The 23,916-nt window shown below is 42.0% G+C and overlaps 4 protein-coding genes across 15 annotated transcripts in view; 1 reads left to right on the top strand and 3 right to left on the bottom strand.

Moving 5' to 3' along the window:
* RhoGAP19D (Rho GTPase activating protein at 19D) overlaps positions 1-17,002 on the bottom strand; it is a 31,746-nt gene extending 14,744 nt beyond the window's left edge. For 8 of the 10 annotated variants that reach the window (XM_008199870.3, XM_008199873.3, XM_008199871.3 and 5 more), the window contains exons 1-2: positions 16,796-17,002; positions 12,581-12,634 (exon numbers count right to left, since the gene is read on the bottom strand). In XM_008199870.3, coding sequence (XP_008198092.1) covers positions 12,581-12,634; positions 16,796-16,858 — 117 coding nt within the window. In that variant the 5' untranslated portion in view covers positions 16,859-17,002. Of the gene's footprint in view, positions 1-6,167; positions 6,322-7,065; positions 7,151-12,580; positions 12,635-16,795 lie in introns of those variants that run through there. The other 2 variants (XM_008199872.3, XM_064354838.1) reach the window with 2 other exon arrangements.
* A 172-nt stretch (positions 17,003-17,174) lies between these two features.
* On the top strand, positions 17,175-18,524 carry PGAP3 (Post-GPI attachment to proteins 3). 2 transcript variants are annotated; one of them, XM_008199877.3, is made up of 6 exons: positions 17,175-17,431; positions 17,479-17,624; positions 17,671-17,823; positions 17,872-17,996; positions 18,042-18,178; positions 18,223-18,524. In XM_008199877.3, exons 1-6 carry the CDS (start codon positions 17,308-17,310, stop codon positions 18,492-18,494), a joined length of 957 nt encoding a protein of 318 aa, XP_008198099.1. In that variant the 5' UTR covers positions 17,175-17,307; the 3' UTR covers positions 18,495-18,524. The 2 variants fall into 2 exon arrangements, with proteins under 2 accessions (XP_008198099.1, XP_064210911.1); XM_064354841.1 differs by having other exon boundaries at positions 17,872-18,178.
* Positions 18,489-19,652, bottom strand: LOC103314277 (hypothetical protein). The gene is made up of 2 exons (XM_008199878.3): positions 18,674-19,652; positions 18,489-18,629 (listed from the first exon to the last, which is right to left on the bottom strand). Exons 1-2 carry the CDS (start codon positions 19,468-19,470, stop codon positions 18,506-18,508), a joined length of 921 nt encoding a protein of 306 aa, XP_008198100.1. The 5' UTR covers positions 19,471-19,652; the 3' UTR covers positions 18,489-18,505.
* Positions 19,653-20,622: 970 nt separating this feature from the next.
* On the bottom strand, positions 20,623-23,804 carry Hsepi (Heparan sulfate C5-epimerase). Of its 2 annotated transcripts, XR_010333022.1 has the most exons (5): positions 23,575-23,804; positions 22,662-23,525; positions 22,290-22,614; positions 20,812-22,232; positions 20,623-20,757 (listed from the first exon to the last, which is right to left on the bottom strand). XR_010333022.1 is itself a non-coding variant. In XM_015983551.2 (4 exons), exons 1-4 carry the CDS (start codon positions 23,635-23,637, stop codon positions 21,694-21,696), a joined length of 1,791 nt encoding a protein of 596 aa, XP_015839037.1. In that variant the 5' UTR covers positions 23,638-23,804; the 3' UTR covers positions 20,623-21,693. The 2 variants fall into 2 exon arrangements, 1 of the variants encoding a protein (XP_015839037.1); XM_015983551.2 differs by having other exon boundaries at positions 20,623-22,232.
* Positions 23,805-23,916: the final 112 nt, after the last annotated feature.

The following is a 23,916-nucleotide window of genomic DNA, read 5'->3' as shown; positions in this document are numbered from 1 at the left end:
CACCGACTAGCACACACGATGCCATGTACGCGCCGTGTACAATGGCTATAAATAATAAAAGAGGTTGGAAATATGAAGTAGTGTTTAAGGTAAAAATGTCGGGTGTCACCTCTCAGCGATCAGGAAGCTGCGACGATCGTAAGGATTTATTCATGATGGGGTTGTGATTTATTAAGTTTCGCCACGGTATTTAATTAGCCTTTTAGATTAAAACCGTTGCAAAATCGGACCATCAAACAGGAGCAAGCCGCGTTTTATGAAAACGTTATTATTTATTACGGCCGTAAAGAGAATGTCAATGTGTGTGTGACACACTCGAACCACTGACTGAAATTTACCGTTTCAAGTAAGCCTTTGTGAGTGGACCGTCTCGAATTACCTTCACTTAAAAGGCGCTTCTAAGTAAATTTAAACACTAGGGGGGTCACTACTGTTGGTTAAACGTCAAGAGTGTTTATTTCTGGCGGTTCTTCGTGTAATTTGTCATTCTAACACTTTCGACAAACACGCCGACAAGTGGAAATTTATTAGGATTTGTTTGACAGTCTCAATACTCTTTGGTCTTTATGAAGTTTCGAGAAACTCACTTTGCTGTGTGCAAACGTGAGGAAGACAAATTTGCACATGGCATATGGACTGCAGCCCTAGTACCAGGTCAAGGCGGGCTGCGGGCATGAGAGCGGGAGGTTGCAAAGTGTGCCAAATTCAAGAGTTATGGAGACCTAATAAGTTAATAAAAAATAGCGAGGGCCCCGTGACCCATTTGGCGACCCTCGTGTGCCTTGGATAGGTCCGGGAGCGCCTCCGAATTGGCAATAATCCACTCAAGTCGTTCGGCGAGCGGCTCGAGTAACAATCTCGAGTAACTTGTGTGTTTATCAAATTACAAGCGTTTGTTTATAGTGGTGCAGTGTATAAATGTTGTATTTATTTATAAAAAGCTTTCCGTGGATTCTTGAGCTTGTTTGATGCTTTCTTATATAAATAATGTAAATTAATGTTTGCTTAACATTAAACCATAGTTAATTATTTATTTACACAACATGACTAATTCGGTCGGTCCGAAACCGGCCGGTCCCCACGCGTGACTCATAAATTTCGTGAAAAAGAAAGAATTAGCACGATTTTGACGAGCCCGACACATTTCGGACTCCCGGCCGATATAAATCTTTCTCCTTTCGTCTAGGCGGCAATTACCAGTAAATATCGTCGACGTTTTCGTTCGAGCAAATAAATTATATTCTTTGAGCCGACACCTGACACTCCACCGTTTGCTATTAATTACGACTCCCGTAATAATAAATAAGGGGGCGCTCACTAGCCGCGAAACCAAATCGAAGTAGGTCTAACGGAAAGGCAAATAAATTAATGCGCTTTATTTGCATGTGATTAACTTTCTATGTCCGATAAACACTGGTCCGGTGCTTTTTCGAGAGTCATTACGGAGGGAAAATCGGGAACGTTTGGGAACGAGTTTGCGGAAAAATTGCGCGAAAGTCGGGTTTTTTGGGAAAGTGCGCGCTTCGTGTCGAAACCTATTAGGTTGAAAAGTTTTTACTGCCAATTTCTATTTGATTTATGGTAAAATCGCGTAATGGAAAGTATCCAGGAGTGGACATAATTCAATGTTCGCGTGGCAGTTGTTCTGCAAGTAGGTAAATAAACAATTGTGAGCAGGAGGATGTCAGATGCGAACGGAATGTGTAATGATACATCGTATTGAATTAACATATTTAAATGGTTTATAAAGAATCACTTAGCATACAACATTTATTATAATGAGAGAAATCCGAATGAGGCATCCATCTAGACTTACGGATGGACGGCCACGTGGAACGGCCATAAATAATACATGCCACGACTAAAATCAATTGAATTGATTCTTGAAACCCTTCGAGGAGATTAGACGGCTTAATTGTCTTAAGTAGGAACTGCGTGCTCAAGAGGGCTCTTTGAGGTTTTTCTTTTGCAGCGGTGATTATTTCGCGCCGGCTTCCGTATTAATCAAGACTATCTCTTCGGGTTTTACGACCGGTGTAATCTTTGTCTAGAGAATATTATTACTTTCTTTAACAATTTCAATGATCAATGGTTTAGTGTGGATTTGCGATAGCAATAATTGCCCAATCTAGATTCCCGGACTGAATTGGCTTTTCCTCCCTTTCTATTCGAACAACCGCTTGATCAATTTGGAGTCTTCACTTTCCCCATTGTTTATCTTTCCCTAACTAGTAGATTTTCTCACCAAGAAAAACCAAACATGTGTGTTTGTGTAGCGGCAAATTGAGGAAGCGACAGCTTACATTAAACCGTCCGCCGACTTTATTACAAACAACTAAAAATTCAACTTTCATGTCTTCCCGTACGTCACCCATCCGTCGAGTGACGTAACGGAAATATGACGTCCATAATGGTCGTATGGCCATATCGAGAACATCATGCAAGGGGGAGGTATCGAAATCCTCCGTGATTACCCGACAGCTCCATTAATCACCTTGCGGATTTATCAACTTTCATTAGTTCTTCCTGAACAAAAACGATTATTAATGATGTCCATTGAGGAAATGGTTGTTAATCAAAGACGTTAACTTTGATCCTGTTTTTCTACCTGGTCGGAAGATAAATCGTCGGGATAAGCGGGTCATCGCGGTGATTAGTAAGCGTGTGGTGCTTCCATAAATTATGGTCATTCCAGATGTGCACCGATAAGGTTAAATCATCAGTGGGTGCGTGTATGGTAATTTATGGTCGATTTTCCATCGATGCTGTCTCAGATCTACATTTAAATATAATGGTAGCTCACAATCGCTCCACAATTCAACTCGTGCCGTCTCTTCCTCAGAGCACCGGTCCATTCAAGTCAATACGTTGTCGGCATTTAAAACAAAAGCTAACAGTACACCAGTTTTGAGCAGAGAAAACATCCAAAGTGGCAGGATTTGTGACCAATGAACAGTTAGCTGCATTTGCATGCTGATTCCAGACTTGCATATATTCCAAGGTTTTCTTATGGTTTATATATAGACGCATTATCAATACCTGTTTGCAAACTTGTCCGAGAACAAATTGCCAAAGCTATAATAATTATGGACGTTCCGTAGATGGAACAGGACGCTCATTCATTTTCCGACTTTTGCCCTATTCATTGACGCAAAGCAAATGCGCTGTCGCACTCACTACCGCTTTATTTATAATTACGCACTGGTTAAACACGATGTGTTTCATTTCAAAATATATTTTATATTTCAATATCTCACCAATAAATAATAATTACGTTACGACACTGGCGCTGATCCAGGAGATTTGATTTATTAATACTTGGCTAAATTACGGCAATAAAACGACTCTTTACTTCACTTTGCACAAGAACGACTCAATGCACACACGAAAAGGACCAGAACGACAATAAAGAATCGCAAAGCGTGTTTAGCCCACGTTCAACACACCAAAACATAATAATCGAACGGATAATCGCGATCTGTCAACACAAAAATAAAAAAGAATTAACCTACATGGCACGGACCTGGATTCTGCGCCCACGATTTTGGCAACGCTCGAGTCTAGACCCGAACATGCATGATTTTTGTTGAAAAATTATAACAATATATTTCGCTTAATTTTCGAGTCATTCAGCCGATTTCGTACACCAGCCTACTTGTCTGGAGCGCGTCCAGCAGCAGAATTGATGTAGCTTGTTGTTACACACGAAAATTTTTGCGAAACTTTTCCTCGAAACTCGGGGTAATTAATCAGCGCGTTTGGTGGTGAAACCGCATCATTATGCCTTCTACCGCTGCGCTATGCCGTCTGAAACAATGTAGGAAATGCCGCATTTCGATCCAATTTTTTTGCGAGAAATCGCATTTGGAATGTTTTGCTTTCACTGCAGCAAAAATAATCGGAAAAGGCAGGAAGAAGAAAAAGTATATGAAAATAGAGACACTTAAGCGCAAGCATGTGATACTTCCATTCGAGCATTTAAATGGCACGGCAAGAATTTTGCCATATTCGGAATTCCGAAAACTTTCACGATTTTTACGTCAAACTGTGCGCACCGAAGGGAGACTCGTAAAAACCGTTAAAATTCGATTCCGTCGCGACAATCAAACTTTCTAATCATTTTTCCTGCCCGATTTCCGGTTGGGCAACATCTTCGAAAAAATTCCCGATGGGAGGAAAATCGAGCGGCGTAAACCATGATTCATATGCCAGTCCACCGGAGAACATATGTTTTATTAAACGAGCGCTATAAAACACATCAAAAAACAACAAAAATCGGCCGCGATTTTTATAGCTTATTAATAACGTGTTGTTTACCGAGTCAGAAGCTGTTTCCAATTAAACCAGTCTTGATTTATGCCACCAACGATGTGCTCATTAGACCGACGTACCACTTCTAACGCGCATAGGTGAGATTTGCGCCATTAGAAGTAGCGCCCGTCCGTTTTTGCACGACTTGGCCGTACTGACGGCACTAATTACCGCCGTACTTTATTCAATTAGCAGATGGTGGCCGTTTTGACGCCACAGTCCCGCGAGTGTCCTGCTGATTATGTAATGCACCCGAACGAATCTGAGTTGAATTTCATCAAAGTGCAACGATGCATTGCCGGAGAACCGGTCGACGGGAACGGCTTGTGCAAGCTGATAGGGCCGAATTGAATTGTAGAAAAGTTCCAATTTTGGTAGGGAATTGAGCGGCAATAATTAAGCCGATGTTTGTTTAGAGCAAGTGCCCAAAAGGATTGAGAAATGCTTCCGTTGAAATGGGAAGAGCCGGGAGTTTTTTATCGTTTTGTTTGGACGATCTTGAACGTGTTGCAGACGCAAACATGCCATAGACCCATTTCGAAAATACCGCACTTGTATAATCGATCGAAAAATTGGGATTTTTTCTTGTTGTGTGCAGGAGGAGTTGCGCAATAGCCAACACCAGACGGACAATTACTCACAAACGTTAGTCATTTCTTTTTCTGTACTCTTTTTGGGTGAATCGTAAATAGGATTATTTTTAACATGCTTTCCCACAAGCGCATAAAAACTCTTTAATAACAATAATTACCATTATTTTTGACAATTTAATGGGATGGATCAAACAGCAAATCAGCTTTCTACTAGATATCTTGACCGGAGTCTGATGTCATTGCCAGGTGAGGTGAATAGGTGCGGAGATCACGATTGCCGAATCTGGGAAACTGAACCCCGGTAATTACTCTTCATCAGAAGATCGAAGCCAAACCAAAAACGAAAAGGTGAAAGTGTTTCTGTGGCACAGGTCATTAGAGAACAACATGGTTTCGAATTTGCCAAACACTAATCACGTTTTGTTTATTGAAGCAAATTGAACAACAACGACGCCATGGCAAGCAATTAATTCCAAAGCAACATATTAACTCTTGGACATGAAACGACCGGTGAAGCATTAATTTAAAATAGCCAATAAATAAAGTAAATTAAATTTCAAAGCCAGGTGTGTCTGAAAAAAACGGTGGCTCTTAATTATTCCGTGACGGCACTTGTCGGCTGGAAATAATAGAAACGATGATAGCACAACGACGATAATTAAAAACTGTTTGTAAGGCGTTGGTTAACATTGTAGCAAATTTGAAAGTCGGCCGAAAACACAATAAATTATGGCGCATTCTTGGCAAAAGCCGCACAAAATGACTAATCAAAAATTTCGGCTGGCGCAGGTATGGAGTCTCGAGGTAACCGAAGGGTTGAAAGACAAAACCCCAAACATTCCAACTTTCCGGCGTAAATTTAGCCCGACTTCCGTGCCGCCGGTCCAAAACCAACAAACACAGTTTGTAATTGCTGCCGCACAATCGATTGCCCAATTCCTAATCTCGTTGTTGGAGACAGTCCGTTATCTTCAGTACCACACGCAATCGTATGTTTAGGGAGAATTGGGACGTCACCTGTCATTGTCCACGGTGTCAGCCACACCATTACCTAATCTGAATACCAAGCACCGGTAAAGAGTGCAACGTCCAACTTAATTTTTCCAGTCCTAGTTCTAGTTCGCGCAAAGAATTCGAGAGCCGTCCCTAATTGAGCAATAAACATAAATAATTATCAACATTAATAACACGCTCGACGATTGACATTGATGAATCGCATCTATACCATCTTGGATCCGCACTGCGATCTAAAATTACACTCACCGGCGAGCGTCCACAGCATCCAAACAACACAAAACAACACCAAAACGGACCGTAACTCCAATCGTAAAGTCAAAAACGGATTGTCCAGCACGAATATAGACGCGCACTGCTGCTGGAAAACCGTACAACCAGCACACCACACTTGGATCCCCTCTCCGGTGCGTGTACACCTCATCGGGAGCGCGATTTTCGAGCGGACCGCGGACTAAATTCGCACATGGAGGACCACCAAGTCACCAATTCGCGTCAATTAACGCACACCATCTAATAGGATGATGCGTTTGATCGCCGACTCGCTCAAGTTCAAGGGAGCGAAATCTGCCAACGAGATTCGACGGTGATAAGAGTGACGACAGGCCGACCCGATCAGTGAAAGTACCACCTTTAATGACTTAAAAAGTAAACTGACTTTTTCTGGGTCAGGATTTACATATTATTATCCGATAACGTAATTTTTGAAGCGTCCACAGAAACGGTTCAATTAAGAAAATCTCGGATGCATCGATCATGAGCTCCTATCAGGACTAGGTAATGGAAAAAGTCTTGGGCCCCGTGGTGCCCGATATGACGAGTTTATAATTCATGCATTAGATTTATTTCAAAGCGATAAGGGCGAGTCGTTGAAGGTGTAAGCCTTATCAAGGCATAGAATAGAAAGTCTAAATTGGAAAAATGGCCGTTTTTCCTACACACCTAAAAGCAATTAGCGTAATTAATGACTTTTCAAGAGATGATCAATTAATTACACGGAGACATTGAAGTGACTTTTTGAAATTATCAACAAAGTCGTCTTGATGTCTTTATGAAAGGTTGTAAAAGTTATAGGTCGCGTATAGGAGGTAATAAAACTTTTACGACTGCGATTACCCTAGAATTTTTCAGTTGCAACGATATTTACCTCTGAGACACCCTCGTGCCTTTGGAGAGACATTTCCAAAACACATCACAAAATGCACCTGGGGATAGGTTCTACAGCATTCTAACTTCATTACGTTATCTTATCAATGACGGATATGATAAAAAAGTGCAAATAAAGTATGTCCAAAATCGAGTCGAAAAAATAAATAGTGGAAATTTTGAGGTAAACAAATTATGCGGGTTTTCTCATCCACTTGGAACATTTTCCTAATCCGATAAGATTGGCCATTCATTAGTTTCATTTAATCTGCCAAATTCTACCTGGCTATAATTACCGGTAAAAGTCTCGCCAAGCAATCTTTCATCGCGTTTAATTAATCTCTGATAAGATCAGTGCAAAGACGGATGACTTCATATGGCTATATTTAAGGTCTCAAAAGCTGCAGATAAGGATTGACCTTACCCGTGAAGTTGCAGCGAATGCAGCGAATGACGCACTAAACACGAATTCAATCATTAATCAAGAGTCTAACTTAGGTCTGTCGATACCCATCGTAAGACAAGACAAGAATTTTAACATAGTTACAGACGCAATAAACTAAATATAGACAAGAACTTCATTAATAGCAAGGTCGAAATGTACAATACATCCGAAAATTGGACAGGATATGAGCAACTTGAGCGCTCGGTAAATATTTATTTACCAAGAGGTGTTCTTTGAGGTGAAATAGCCGAATCCAATCATAGATTTTTTCCGTCACGCGAAAATTCGCGTCGTCTGTTTTCGAAGAAGTTTGACTTCTCCTATCTAAACTATTCCGGGAAGCTCCTGGTGTCTGTCAATTTATTTATACAATTTCAAGTTAACAGTGGCTGTTAATTTTACAGTACTTGTGCTTCACGGAAACGCTCAATCGTCTGTCTATTTAGGTGAATACCTGCCAACGAATGAGACGTCTGCGAGTTACAGTGCTTTTGGGAAATGTATGAGAGCTTTGTCAAGGCTGGACCACGTCCAACTTGTCAATTATCGCGATTATTTCGAGCAGTTCTGTTTAGATTCGCGGATACGGAAATATAATTAAAGGGTTCGAGTCCAAAGGGAAAGGTCGCTGGATGGCATTTGCTCCGGCATTTCATGCCGGAAAAGCCACCACGTGCTGCGAGGAAACCCGATAGCCAGTGATTAGCGAGGGGCGATAGGAACCCACATTTTTTTGTAACACGATACTAATAATTATCGACACCTATAAGCCATTCTTTTCCTAATTTGCACTTCCTACTGGTTTTGCGGCAGTGGAACCTTTAAAGACAAGTTTCGGCTATCAGAAACATTATCTACATGCCTTTAAGTTTTTTGTATGTTTCGCAAGTTGCAAATCATTTAAATTTATGTCATTTGCCGAATAAAAAACTTGTAATTCCATAACCATAAAAGTTGTGGACTTGAAATGAGACGTTGAAGGTTCCAAACATAGAATAACTGACTTACCGAAAAGCAAAAGTAAAAAGTACAAAACGCAAGCTATCGGGAATGTGGCCAGCTGCCAACATATTTTGACGGAAGTACGAACGCGACAAGAGCAAACAAAACATAGTAACACAAGTTGAAATAAAATGCAAATTATCGAGCATGACGCACCCAACAATAGGCCATGTCGCGTGGAATCTGACGGACAATTAGATATTCCTGAGGTGAGAAACGGACAACAATGCGCGGAGCAAACAGAAGAGACATAATAGAATAGTGGCTAATTGAAAAAAAGAACAAAGATGGTCACTTTCCGCTGTGATTTTGCAAAATTTGGGTAAACAGCCGGTTCGTGGTGAGTCAGTGCACTTTCTCTCGAAGAAAGAGGAGAACCCGAAACTCATTGATGCTTTCATCCAACACGCAAACAGATCGAGCTGATAAAAAACAAACGGAACCGAGAGAAAAAAATCCAAGTTCGTATAGTTTTAATTAAGATCGAAGTCGATTGCTGGCATTATTCACGACCAGCAGGCGTAAAGCTCCTCGTCTCGCAGGAATGACGGATGTGCACTAGAGATGGCACTCCGGGCGGTTAATAATAGCGCTCGTCTACGTCTTATCACTACTATATTCGCGAAGCGATAGATGGCCCCCATGTAGCATTCGCAACGTTTGAATCGCACGTGTCCCTGTGACAAAGCTAATAAAAATCCGTGCTTCCTTAACTAAGATTAATGCGACTGCGCTCCCCATAAAAACCAATTAATTTTTATGTCGGTCAACACACTTTTCGCATATTGCATATTTATTTTCCCCGGACGATCGTAAATTACACTCGCCGATCGGCATGTTTACGAATCTCTAATTTAATAAAGCCAAGCTAAATAAATCATAAAATTCGATAACGCTCCGAATTTAACGGTAAACCCGATCCGTGACTCCGAATTCCTCACCGGGAGACAATGGAGGAGCAGCGGGTGAAAGCATTCACATTCGAGAGGTGAACTTTCCAAAACGAAACTCATTTCGGCAAGCGACCCGCTACCCTTTGGGTTTTACGACGGGCGTCGCCCTTCCGCGCCACGAAACTCATTACCGACTAACCCAGACGAAAGGGTGAACTCACGCCGGGGTTGCATAATGAAAACGTCACCCTCGGGTGCAAAGGGCCTCGTTAGTATGTTCCCACAGGCATTATGTCAACTGAAAAATGGAGTCGTCACTGACTCGCATTGTGAGAGAATCGCCGATTTGTGGAAGCACGTGTGAGTAACGGGGCGCCAAATTGGCAAATAATAAGCGGCAAAATTAATCAAAATTTTCTCTACTAAATGATGTTTATTGAAATTATGCGTGGCCCAGGCGCCCTTGGCCATTGGGAATGTACCCGCATTCGAGCGGCCATTTAACGATGGCAGTTCGCTCGAAGGAAGCATTAAAACCCACTCTCATTTTTACAGTAATTTTATCTTCGCGAATTACAGCATGATGAGGCATGAATATTGAATGTTAGTACTACTTTCGTTCCTTTATTCAGCGGATCAGCATGTCCGTCATTGTGTATTGATTAAATTCAGTTTTTTACGTTGTTAACCTTCGCTCCTTGACGAGACTATCGATTAAGGAGGAAGCCACTATAGTAAAATGTGTCTACCTCCTCGGAGGGGTACCGGCTTGCGAGCCAGGTAAACCGATTGTAAAACTTTGTCATTTCCTTTCGTGTTGTAACGTTACCTGGGGCCATCCCTGGTCTGTGCCAAATGCCTCAACAGGCGATTTCTAGTAGCTATTTTCCACTTGGACACTTGCAAGATATTGTGAACTTTACTTGCATGACTGCCAATCATTTTTGCCGACATGCAACTCCATTTTTTGATTTTGCAGGTTACTGAACTTTTGTGATATTTATCAGTCAGTCCACTTGTTTTCACTTGATACCAAATAAGCCTTAATCTTAAAAACACTTTCAGCGACTGACACTATCTGATTGTGGCTGAAATTGTGATTTGGAAGGGTTCTTGACCCAGCTCAAAGGGCGCCTTTGGTTCTGGTGGGCGCTGTCTGGATTTGACGGCATTGTGCCTGGTCAGGAACGCGGGAGGTCGTCGTCGTTGGCGAACACAATTACTGCACCGATACCGATCAGGGTGTAGGAGGTGAACTGTCCGGGGTCACTTCCCGGCTTGTGCAACGAACGGGTTTCAATTTCACGAAAATGTCCAAACGGTATCGGCTGCAGTAACTCCATATTTGTCGATCGCGAAATAACACTACCTTATTTGGACAAACTTGTTTGCTTCTCGTTTAAATAAAGCCGATCCTGAGGGAAGAAGCGCGCCACGTGTGGCTTTGGTGGCTAAGGTCGCAAAAACGCCTCTTTGGCTCGCACTCCAAGCTCAAGGCTTGAATCAACATCTCCTAAATATGCATGTTTGTTATTTACATTGTTGTTAACGTCTGCGCCAGTGATAGCTGCGCGGAATTTAGGCGCCGATAGTTGCAATAATAATCAATTAAAAAGACGAGTGATTATCCTTATCGGGGTTGCGTCACCCAACCAAATTCCAGCGATAATGCTGCCCCAGAGCCCCACACCGAAACCTTCTGCATAATCCATTCAGGTCGTATTTTTTCTGGCACTCCGGCACCCTGGAAGTTGTTGACCCAAATGCTTAGACAGAGGAGCATTTGTTGGAGTCGCGAAAAACGTTTAGTAGCAGTTAACGCCATCGTAAAGCCTCACCATATTATTTATGTGGTGGCTCGCATTCCGCAGCAGGAATGGTACGATTTTGGCGTCAAAAATCGGCGAATTTCACTTTCACGGGTGAACGGGTTGGAAATTTGTTATCCGATGCCGGAGAGTTTGTATGTTTACAGTACGACACGGCGTGTTAAAACAAACTTTTTCTTAGGCGGAGATTTTTAACAGACGCCGGTCTATTTGTAGCTGGTAGTAGGTACTTTATGTAACTGCATTATGTTTGTTGTAAACAGATCGTTTTCTAAACTGAGGCGAAGTGTTTGGACAGGGAACCGACGGATTAAATTAATAAGGCACTTGGCCGGTTTATTTTTCTTTAAGTTTGTGAAAAACGAGCGGATGTTGCGAAAAAGGTAACCTTCGGGTGCTGGCAGCACCCGGAGGTTATTTTTCTACGTGCGCGCTTCGAGCAGTTCTTGTGTTGTAATTAAACGCACTGCCTTTTTTTCAGTAAACAATGAACCTTCACTCGATTGAATAACAATAATTGGTGAAAAAATGAGCGCGTGATTTCGAAAATTTCAAAATACGTCCGTGAACAATCGGAAAAATGCGGACAAGAGGGAAAAATCTCCTTCAAGCCGCACCTTGCGGTTTCGGTATTTGTGCTGTAACGTTTGAACCGCAAAATCACGTTTCTGAAACTGATACCCGGTCAAGAGTCCTGTCGTTACCCAAACGAGCCGAGGACGCTTCCTGCTTGCGCCCCCCGTCTATTGTTGCAAATAAATCGCACGATAAACTTATTTTTAGCGTTATGCCGACAATTAACGCAACTACTAAGTCGGTTAATGGCGTATACAAAAAACGAAAATAGTTTCGGCGAAACAATCAAATCGGACGCAAATGGCAAGGTGTAAAAATAGTCCGTCGCGGATTTTTCTGTAAAAATGACAGAGGAGTCGCGCTTCGTTGGGTACCAACAAAGCCGGCTCTACAGCACCTGCACAGCTACTGCGTAAGCGGGGGGACGTCAACCGGCTGGAATTATTAAATCATTACTAAACTTTATGCAAAACGTGAATACATCTCGAAAAATGGCTTGCCTTAAAGGCGCTCTAATCACCTCTTGCGCGTCTCCCAGGAGGCATAAATCAAGCAGTGGCGCAACCGTGGGCAAAATCAAGGCCGCCAGTCCGGCGCGTAATTTTTTTAACACTTTCTCCGGAAAAATTAATGGTCGGGTCACACCCGCGGCGACGAGCTGCAACGTGTGGGCACATCAGCTCGGAAACAAGACGTGTCATCGTATAAATAATAATTACTTATCCATTCATATCGGGTAATGGCGGGATTAGCGATATAAATCATACTTGCCTGCGGCCTGTGCGTCTTGGGCTTGGATGCATCGCCATCATCAGCCATTGGTGCCTGAAACACACATGAAAATCATTGTTAAAAAAGCCACGATTGGTGTAATGCGAATCACGCGATACGGACGAAAAAATCAGCGCGAGTATGGCGGATTTCGTGATGGAAAGTTTGCAAGCTCATTCCCGGAATGAAAAAGTACCATTCGATGTGGGAAGGTAATTTAAAACGCCGCGTCTAATGAACGAGGATAAGACGTGAAAAACGACGATGTGGGCAAAACCGTCGCTGCGACCCAAAAAGGACCATCCGCAACAATTACGCAACCAAAAGGAAGATCACAGCCGGACCTCGGCTCTAGGAATGTAAATTGCCTGTTCAGCCTCGCGCTGATTACTTCAGGAAATCTTCAATCATTCTCTACTTGCATTAATTACCACCGGAATGGTGGAAAAGACATTAGAATCGAGCCCAGAGCGGTAATCACCACTGCCATGGGCCACCAGGCGGTCCGGGAAAATTTAACAGCGGTACAAACATTATCATTATTTAAGTACTTTTTCGGCCAGGGCCGCTGTCAGGTTTTCGCCTTTTTAATTTCGTTAAATAAATTATAATCCATGAATGTTTCCTCATTTTGAGAACCATATCTTTAAGTGTTATGACTACGAGTGAGTCTTCACAATTTTTTTTCTCTCAAGAATTAGACGTTTTTAAATTAATTCCTTAAACCTATTATTTAAAAAATATTAAACTTGATACAAAATTCTATAATAAAAGGTAATTTTGAATTTTTTTGGCATCTCCATCTAACACAACACGACTTCATTTTGGTGTTCATAAAAAAGTTTTGGTGCGTACGGTTAGCACTGTTGAAAATTTTGGTTCTACATTAAAAGTTCAAGGCACACTTTAAAATGTACCAGCACTCCTCATGTTGCTCAGAACATTTATATTTTTTAATAAGATGATGTCATGCCAAATTTTTATGGATCATCTTTAAATTAATATTTCCAGCGGAGCATCAAATATTTCATATATGCTTTTTCGGTACATCCTTTCCGCGTTTTTGCTTTTTTGAAATGCTTAATCCTGTGCGCCCCTGAGCGTTTGGCAAAATAATAACCACAAAGACAATGGGAGCAGCGTTGCGTGCACGCAGTGTGCGTGACTCCCCGAATGTCAAAACACGTAGATCCGCCTCCGGCTCACAAAACCACGCAAAATACGAATCTTTAACTGTGTTACGCAAAGCCCGTATCCGGAGGGTTCAACAGATCTCAATCGCTTTTTTCAATCGGGTTAAGTATTTTGGGCGGGGCTTCGTACTCCGCCTATCGTTGTAAAAGCTTTGGAAAAAAGGATCTCGTGATGTTCTTAGCACTTGGCAAGAATCTCGAGGAAAAAGGGCGTTCCTCATCTGCGAATACGAAAAAATCGAAAAATCCCGCAAGGTTCTGTATGTGGATTGAGGCTCGGAGGAAATATCAAACCTATACTTATCTAAAGTAAAAATTATTCATTGTGTGACCTTCAACGAAGATTAGTATTTTTGTGTCTTAATTTGCGATGCGTAGATTCGTGCAGGAGGCGGAATTATTGCGAGAAACGAGCTTCCTTTTGTTGGCGAGATGTTCGAGCGGATTGTTGTAAAATTGATTGTCTTCGGCAAAATTGATGTAACGGTGAGACGAAGACAAAACCTTTGAAACTGTGCCAATTTAAGGCGTCCCACGCGACAATTAAGTTGTATATTCGCGAGTAATAATTAAAATTTCAATACATAATTGCCATGCTTTCTCTAGTCGTCGTTCCCAATAAGGCTGTCGATTTTTCTGCACCAACAGACGACATTTTCCCCCGCCGATGACTCACTTGGGCTTTAGGAAGTTATTAAACCGGTGTCAGGTTTCATACACCGATAATAATTATCCCGACATGTTAATTTCTCTGCCTTGTTAATTTCCTATGGCTTATATAAACACCTCGTACAAAAGGCTAATCCAGGAAAAAACCTCGCATGCTTTCTAATGCGACAATGCGTCAATCTGGGTTTGAAGGTAACCCAATTCGCGTTTATTTTCGACTGTCAAGACTTAAAATAGTGTAGCGGAACGTTATTGTCATACACAAAGACAACAAACGTCTATTTTGAAAACACATCAACTAATCACAAACAGCATGAGTCACACTATACACAGTGCGTGCGTGAAATATTCCACCGTTGCGTTTATTTGTTGTCATTGTTGATACCTCGCAACCTTGACGGTCTTCATTTTTGCAATAACAGCCCAAAATGGCGGCGCTTGCGAAGGCGTGCAACAATTACATAAGTAATTTTCTGCAGAATCGGGTTATTCAGACGCGGTAGGAAGAAAATTGCAATCTAACCATAATGATATTATTTAATATGAAATTGTAGCCGGAGGGCAATAGGTCACCATTTCGTGACGTCAATTTTAATTAGCGCCGCGAAAAAACTCGCTATTGTTGCGTAACGAGTTTCGGCCTCCTTCGTCCTAAAACGATCGATTTTTTTCTCGAAATGAAACTCGAAACGTCCCACATAACGGGGCATTCAAATCTTATCTTCGTGCGACTGACTCATCTGCTCATCATATTCAGGTTAGATCGTTTTTCTTCCGCGGTGTTGATGAATGCCATGTAGGTAGGTTCGACGGAAAATACGACATCGCTGGCTAATGATTGGATTGTGTATAAGCCACCCACGGGGCTCCTCAAATCAACACTCCAGAGATTCACACCATTGTGTTCAAAGTTTGATTACGAGATCATCAGCAAAACAAACTGATGCCTACTGATGAGGGATTTACATCCACATTAGCATACGAAAGAGGCTGGACATGGGGAGCTTTGTAGCTTGATGCTGACAAATGACGAGGGTGGCGGAACACAGCCGCTCTGAATAGCACGACAACGTGTCGCAACACGAATTTTCCAATTCACTTTGACTAATCTACGAGATCTTGCTCCGTGGCCAAGGGCCTCGGACGAATCTCACGCAATGATCTGGATTTTTTACGGCACGCCGAACAATTAAATCGTCATGACTGGGGTCTATTCACTTGAATTGCCACCTATTATTATTCTCACGTCATTTCTTCGGTCCCTTTTTTACAACTAATAGTCATGGGAAAAGCGTTAATTTTCCTTTCTTTGTTACAAACAATACGGCGTCATGAAAGTTCCTCCGAAAACTGTAAGCACCCAAGGTTTTTCTCCTATGCGTTCTATTTTTACGTTTCGCGATAGTGGCTATAATCAATATCTAGTCCGAATTAAAAACAGAGCGTATTATTAACTTTCTATATGACTAATTTTGTAACAAATTATAATGCTAATCTAAAGCAGCATAAACAATGAAATTTAATGCGACTGATAAGGTAATTTATGGTCGTGGATTTTTTCAAACAAGACGATACATCATTATTGCATGACACGCGTTCTTTTCTATCTGTAACAAATATCGTGTGTTTTTACCACGGGTTCATTAATTTTCACTTTCGACAAGACCAACCGAACCATTTAATTAAGAAGTTTGTTGAGGACAAACACCCCACCGAACCAGTTTCGAGACGGGACACATACCAGCGCTGTATACCTCCCTTTTTCCTGTATCTATTTTTATTGACGTTTTGTTTATTGTTACAAAAATGGAAAGAATGTAAATAATTAAGTGTCGAGGTGAATATTAACATGAACAATCTAGCGTAAACAAACGCTCACTTGTACAAACAAGACGACATTTAACACCTGACGAAAAATCGCGCCAAAAGCTCGGTTTGAGCTTTTGGTGGCGGTTACGTGAAATTGATCGGTCGCCACTCGTCGATGAGGAATGTTATCAGCGCTCGGGATTGATAAGCACTGACAACACCCCTCGACCACAAATATTTGTTTTTAACGGTCTAAACCGAAAAGTGACAAACGACATGGCCCAGGTCCAACCGAAAATTTAGAGTGCCATTAGTCGGCCGTCTGTAGTTGGTGAATTATTGATGTTTTATCAAAATCTAGCTAACTAGAGCTCGCATGAAAACAAAACAACCTGTTAGGAGGATGTTAACGGTTCTCGAGGTTAGGATGTTGCAAATGCAGCGTCCGCTCATCCACAGTAAAGATAAAGAGTTGTCAGGTGACGTAAACCGAAAGGACGTGTTTTCCAGGTCAACGTAATAATAAAATGATAACGAAACTTACCCGAAACACAACGTCCGAAAAAAATTGTCTTGGGTTATTCGCGGCCGCACTTCCAATATGCATCCATTTCACGCAAGTTCCGCACAAATCTCACATCAAACACTTTTCGCACGGCAGCACTTTAAATAACGACACATACTAATATACATTCTAAATTTACACTGTTTCCATCTCGCTCGAAACACGTCTGAATAAGTACCGAACACGATTGTGTATACGCGAAGATGGCGACTCTACGACTGGACTGATTTAAGCCTCCGAGGAGGCTAGAGAGCACCATCTACGAATGGGGGCCTAAAGCACACCCAGAGCGCTTTCGCTACCTGTAAATCGCCACAAAGCTCCAGGCTTTCCCCCAAACTGGGGGTTAAACCACATTTCGACACTGCTCCTCCCGTATCGACTAATTTGATTGATTGTAATTCACACCTGGGCGTGGTTTTGTGTGTCATTGGCCCACGTGTGGGGATTTAAAACCCACCCACTTTGATGCAACTTGCCGAAGATGCATCATGTCGGTATCAATTTTAGTCATAACGTATGCATTTTTACACGTAACGGAAGGGTCCTTGGGTGACCACTCCCCTTACTATCAAAGGTGTTTAGAAAAGTGTGGATTACTGAACTGCACCGAAGGTAACCAGCTAGGTTATGTCGGTGTTTCAGTAAACAAAGTGTTTCAGATGGGGATTTTAGGGATTATGAGCAACCTATTTACTTGAATTTGTTGCAATGGTCGTGTGAGGATGAATGTAGGTACGAGTGCATGTGGAAGACGGTCGAAGCGTTCCATGAACGCAACTGGCGGACGCCTCAGTTTTACGGAAAAGTAACATTTTCGTAATTTAAAAACAACACTGAAAGAGTGGTTTCAGTGGCCTTTTGTTCGATTTTTCGGGATACAGGAACCAGCATCGGTTTTTTTCTCACTGTTGAATTTCTATGCCCACAGTAAGATGATTAAGAAATTCAGAAAGGAGGTGCCAAAGGATAGTCCCTTGTATTGGCTTTGGCACGCGTTTTGTTTAGTAAGCTAGCACAGAAATGGGGTCAAACGCCACTAGGAACTGTTTTAGGTCAGTTTAAACGCCTGGTTGTGGTCAACCATTTTCCATACTCGGGACTTCCCCATCACTGAGCTTATGGATTATGCGTGCGCTTTTTCAGTGGTGCTTATGTCGTGCTATTGCATGATTATGAGGTTCCTAGACAGTTTTGTGCTTCTTGAACTAGTTCAATTTTTTAGACTGTTTCGCACGGCTCCGAGGTTCGTCCTAGTTGCCATCACTTCATTTTTTGTGGCTTTTTTGGCCAATCATGTGACGTATTTAGGCATGGGCCGGTTCGATTACGGCTACAACATGCAACTCAACATTTTTATCGGTCTGTTGGTGGGTTTTATGGCTAAATGTAACAACAAATTTTAGGAACTTTCACCGCCATTTGTTGGTTCGGGTGGAGTACCTACAATCGCATCCGCCAGCCGTACGTTTGGAAATGTGCAATATTCGTAGCCTTGGCTGGTGTGGTCATGCTACTCGAAATAATCGACAGACCTCCGATTTTTTGGGTTTTCGATTGTCACTCCTTGTGGCACTTCGCAACAGCGCCACTCACGTGTCTGTTCTATAGTTTTGTGATCGACGATTGTAAATATCTAAGAGAGGAGCAGCAAACTAGAAAGAAGAAGATCGACTAGTTAACGTTTTATTAAATACACCAAGGAAAACGTTTTTTCTTCTTCTCTGGTTCCTTTTGGCTCTCATGACTATCAGCTTTTTTCGTTTGCTCCAGCTGGTCGGTCATCGAAAGTGAGTTGGTTTTGCGTTCCAAGCTACGAAACAATTGTTTTGGGCCGTTTTGTTCGTAAGAGTTTACCTTTTTTTGCGGTGCAAATCTTCGAACATTTCGGCTTTGGTTTTGGCAAAAGTGGTCATGAATAAGTGGTCGCGCAACCCTCGAATCACTATATCCAGCATATCTTTCACTTCGAGTATTTCTCGCCGTTGCTTTTGTATTTCGTTGAGGATTTCCTCCATGTGACGACTGTTTAACTTGGCTTCTGTCTTGAGAAAGTTTTCCAAGCTGGCGACGCCGTCACCACTTGGCTTATCCCGAGGAATGATAATAGTGTTAGTATTGCACCCTCCGCCGCCCCCACCCCCGTTTTTCTTGTTATCGCATCGCGTGCAATTGCACACAGCCTTGGCAATTATGTCGTCAATATCCACACTCGAACTTTGCGTTTTCCCATCGTTTACGCTAGGTTTCGAGGTTTGGTTGATTTCATCTGCTTTGAGTGCCTCGTCTGATTTTTTCTCCTCGTCAAGTTTGCCTTTATCTTTCTTTTTCTTGTAAAATCGGAAACAGATATGTTTCATTCGACCCTCTTTGTCGTCGCAAATGCAGTTGTCGTCCGTGGAGGTCCCTTTTTCCAGGGACGAAGAGTCGTCGTCATTTTGGTGTTTTACGTAAATTTTGACCGCACTGGGGCATTTTGACTTGAACACGAGCTTTTCCCCATCGTCTGAGTCGCCAGCGGCCGGCTGTGGGCGCCGCTTGACACATTTGTCGTTTTCCGGATCCGAGGAATCCGACAAGATGAGACACTCACACTTGTTGCATTTAGTCAGGGCATTGTCGTGGACCTTGCTGTCTCTATAGTCGGCACTCATTTCTCTGGGGCATATTTATGGGGAGATTTTGAGGACGATCACAATTCACATCTAAACGTCACAAATTTTGACTGAGGGAACGTGTCAAAGGGTTTTGAAATGAAACAGATTCGCCTTTTAGGTTAATATCATGGCCTCCTTGATGTACGGAGACAACTTCGTTGTTCAGGCCTGGCGCATCGATAAGCTTCAACGTTTTTTTCGAAACCGTAGATGGCGTCCTATTTAGCGCACTGACGTTTATCTGACAAATAGCATTTGTAAGGTTAAATCCGAAAAAAAATTGAATTTAACAAGTACAATCAGCAGAAGAGAAGGTGAAAAAGAGCCCACAATGTAATTGATAATTTCTAAATACAAAAACTCAAAAAAATTTATAAAGTAGTAGATTTTTTTCGGGAGTTTGGTGATCCACGAGCGGTGCTTGAGAGTGAGCAGAAGTCCAGAAAGGGACTTTGGAACGGACGGTTCAGAGACACTCCAGCAGAGAGTAACGCAGCAGAAGAACGCTGGATCGAGCTTTTTTAAACCATTTCATTTGAAAAAAACGACTTTCTTTGCACATTTTCTAAAACTAAATTAACAATAGCAGGTTTTGAAAATACGTGTGTGCAAAATAGTATCATTTGCCTAAACAATGTATTGCAAATATCTGCTGGTTAAAAGGTTGCAAATACCTTTCAGAAAACTTAAGCCATGTCTTAAAAATCATAGATTTGTAACGCATTCAACCTTAACCATTGGTAAAACCATAGAGTATGCATAATAAATGGAAGGTTCTTTGAAACATCGTTTTCTCTGCATCTGTGTCTGCGTACTAGTGCCGTAGGTTATGCTTAAAATACTTATAAACGATGAACAATCAATTCACCTTAAAATAATTTGTATATCTTCTGAAGCTGAAAATAAAAAAACCTAATGATCGTAAAATGATTTCCTGTAAAAGTTACACTATCCAAACGTTCATTCAGGGCATAACTTTAGAATTATCCTCACACTTACATCTTTCAAATTTATTAGTCTTTAACCTCAAAATTGGTATTTGTCAAATAAACGTCAGTCCGCTAAATGCAGCGCCAGTGGAGAATCAGCCGAACTTAACGATGCGCCAGGCCTGAACAACGAAGTTGTCTCCATACATCAAGGAGGCCATGGTTAATATATTTCCCTAAGTGTTATTGTCCCAGTCACTTAATTTTGGATCCAACAGTTCAAACATTGATATAGAGTGCAGATTGGTGACACCTCTCTGCGAGATTATTTGGCAGTGCCCCGATTTAAACAAACCTAACGATACGAAATTAAGTACAGTTAGTTCGTAAATAATATCACATCGCATACTTAACGTATTAGAATCATTAGGCTTTTAGTGAAAAAAACCAGAAGTAAGCCATTAGGGACGGCAATTCAAAGTACTTGTTGAAGAGTATTATACGTAAATCGCGGCCACGGAAATTAACGATTAGTGCTGATTATGAACACATTGTATAGTTGATCGTGGTTTTAGGCAGGACATTTTTGGAAGTTTTTGGCTGTCCAGGACGGACTTGACTGCGTCTTGGACAGACTACTACATAGCTGGTAGAGGTAAACTAGTAAGCTCTTTTCCAATAGATTAAGTTTTGCGTTATACACTGTAAAAGACTTATAAATCTCTACGTTTCTCCCCTAACATTAACGTTATGATTGCAGCAACATTATACAATATGATATTATGTACACAAGTTTTTACATAAGTCCCATTTTTAATGTACAACTTTTTTACACTACTTTCTATAATTGACTCTCCTAAGTTTCCCCTATTTAGTCTTTGAAGAATACTCGATCTACCACGTCGAAAAATCTATGCGACAGAATCCTTTACGTTCTAAGATTGTCAGCCGATATTCCTAAGAATGAGATTTCAATTGAATTTGTTGAACTCGCATAGATTTAGAACACTGGTCGGAAGTCTAGGTAAAAAACGTATAAAATTCCAAACTTGAAGCCTAACAAAGTACCGAAAAACTTAACACTAACCAACGAACGTAAACTCTGAAGAAGCTAATTTGGTCCATTCGAACAACAAACAAAACTACCATTTAATGGCAGATCAAAAACAACAAAGAATAGTTCCGATCAAATACTTTGAGTATGGCACAAAAATAAAGAAGAGTCAAAAAAATACTGAACAAAATACCCGACATACGCTGCAAGTTTCGCACAACCATCGAAATAAACAATTCAATTATGAGCTGCTCGTTTTCCCGCCATGTAACCGATCCATCTTTCGGCGGTTTGAGCAAACAACGGCTCATTCTCAATAGTACTCAGCAATAACAACTGATTGATATGTGTGGCATGATAATCCCACCGAGCCAAATTCGGGGCCACACCTAGCGTCACATGTCTCAAATCGTACGAAGTAACACTGCCCATATCGTAAAAGAGCAGCATTCCCTTTAGGGAAATCATCCCTTCTCGGAAAAGAAACTCGGCCTCGTCCGCCTGCCCTGGCGGGGCAATGGTCATCAAGTCGTATAATCCGAGAAGGGAGTAAATAAAGCCGTTCAAGACAAATGACGCTGGTTTCGTTGGGTACTCCTCGTACCAATGGTACTTGTTGAGGAACGTCGCCAGGACGCCTCCCTTGGTGCTCGGCACTTGGAAGGGCTTAAGGCCGGCGAGAGCCGCCTGCAAGTACCGAACGTCGCCACCAGAGTGGTGGTACGCCCGGGACAAGACGGAAATCGCGTGGCCCTGACCCATCGCCGAGTACCAACCTGTCAAAAAACCAGAACGATATTATACAAAATATATAATTTTCAGTCAGTATGTACCTGATTGCAAGTCGTGGAAACCCGAGGCTAGTTTTCTTTTGACTGGAATCGGCCATCCCCCGGTTTCGGTGTCCTGGTGCCTCACAAACCATTCGGCGGCGTCGTAGAATTGTTGGATATGTTCTGATGACGATAGTGTGAGATTGTCGATGGCGCCGTAACCGCGTAACAAAATTGTAATTATTTTCAATTTTGACTTTGGTATTTTGCGCTTGGATTTGTCTTTGTCGAGGTAGTTTAGACCCTTTTGTAAGTCGACGATGAGATCGCGGGTGAGTTTCTTCCATTCTTGGTTCATTCCGAGACCATGGTACACGTTATTGTCCTGGGGCTGAGTGTCAAAAGCGACGCAATTATTGTTAAGCGACTCACCTGCACCGTGATGAGTACATCGGAGGTGATATAGTGAAGATTGTAAATCTCGCGGGTTTCCCGGTTTTGTAGAACGATGCTAAAACTACTATTGCCACTTAGGACGATATTGAGACTCATTATAAAATCAAGTACGTGCTCCATTTTCAGCTTGATCGCGTCTAAATAAAGTTCGCCGGTTTTGAACTTTAACACCTTGCTGCCGGCGGTTTTGTCGTACACCCGTTCGATGGTGCCGGGATGGGGAACCCCCCATTTGGCCAGTTCCCTCTCGCCGTCTTCGATTATCTTCCGCCTTGGTTCCGGCTCTGTGAGATTTTTGCTGTAGTGAGATAGCCCGAACTGGGCGATTTGAGTTGGGTAATAGTAACCCTGACTTTCCCATTGGGTCGAGATAGGGACTCCCTCGACTGCGCTTACGCACTTGACGCGGTCTCGCACCTCGACGTTGTAATTTTCAAAGTACATGAAGACCCCTCGCGGGTCATACTTCCCTTTCGGGTGGTAAACCCTGCTATAACTGTGCGACCACTCAAACCTTTCCAAACCGTCGTAAGTGGCCAGCTTTCCGTAGACTTCGAAATACTTATGCAAAAACGAGAAGGGGAGGTACACTTCGTCTCCTTCTTTCCTACATCCTATAACATATTCGCCGTTTATATCACAATCTATTTCTTCGGCACTCTGCAGTTCGGCCAACCGGTCCAGACTGAATTTACCAGTCCTCCGCCAGTCTTGCAAATTGTTCGGCTCTTTGCCGCAAACCGACCATAAGATCAAAACGGTGAAAAAACCGATCGTTGTCAGGAACAACAAAGCGACTTTTACGTTCAGACGCATCATAATAAAAAACAAGGGGGGGTCCTGCAACCTGAGGCTTAAAAGGGCCCAAGAGGGGAGCCAGGGGACATACCTTGGTAACGTGGAAAAATTTTTGGCTTGCCCCGGAGCCAATTGGTTTCGGTAGGCTGCTCATTAGTCACTCACATGTTTAATAACTTCTGTTTGCATTGATTTAGCTTATCTGTCGATGTACATTTTTAAGTAATCGATTCTCCGAATTCCGATTCGCTTTAGATGTTTTTATTGAGAACTGTCAACATTGCAACATATGGTTACTGTCAGACTCGGTCGGTAAGAACAGGTGGCGATTACGCAACTTCCGCCCATTTTTGAGTTTTTTTGAAAAATCGTATTTTAGATTATTTTCGAAATTTCACTGCTGCGGTTTATTATGCATATAATTTTATCATAT

Source organism: Tribolium castaneum, chromosome 2 (assembly GCF_031307605.1).
Source record: "Tribolium castaneum strain GA2 chromosome 2, icTriCast1.1, whole genome shotgun sequence".
In the NCBI taxonomy this organism is placed as follows: domain Eukaryota; kingdom Metazoa; phylum Arthropoda; class Insecta; order Coleoptera; family Tenebrionidae; genus Tribolium; species Tribolium castaneum.
Note: the sequence above shows the minus strand (reverse complement) of the source record. Positions and strands in the feature narration are given on the sequence as shown.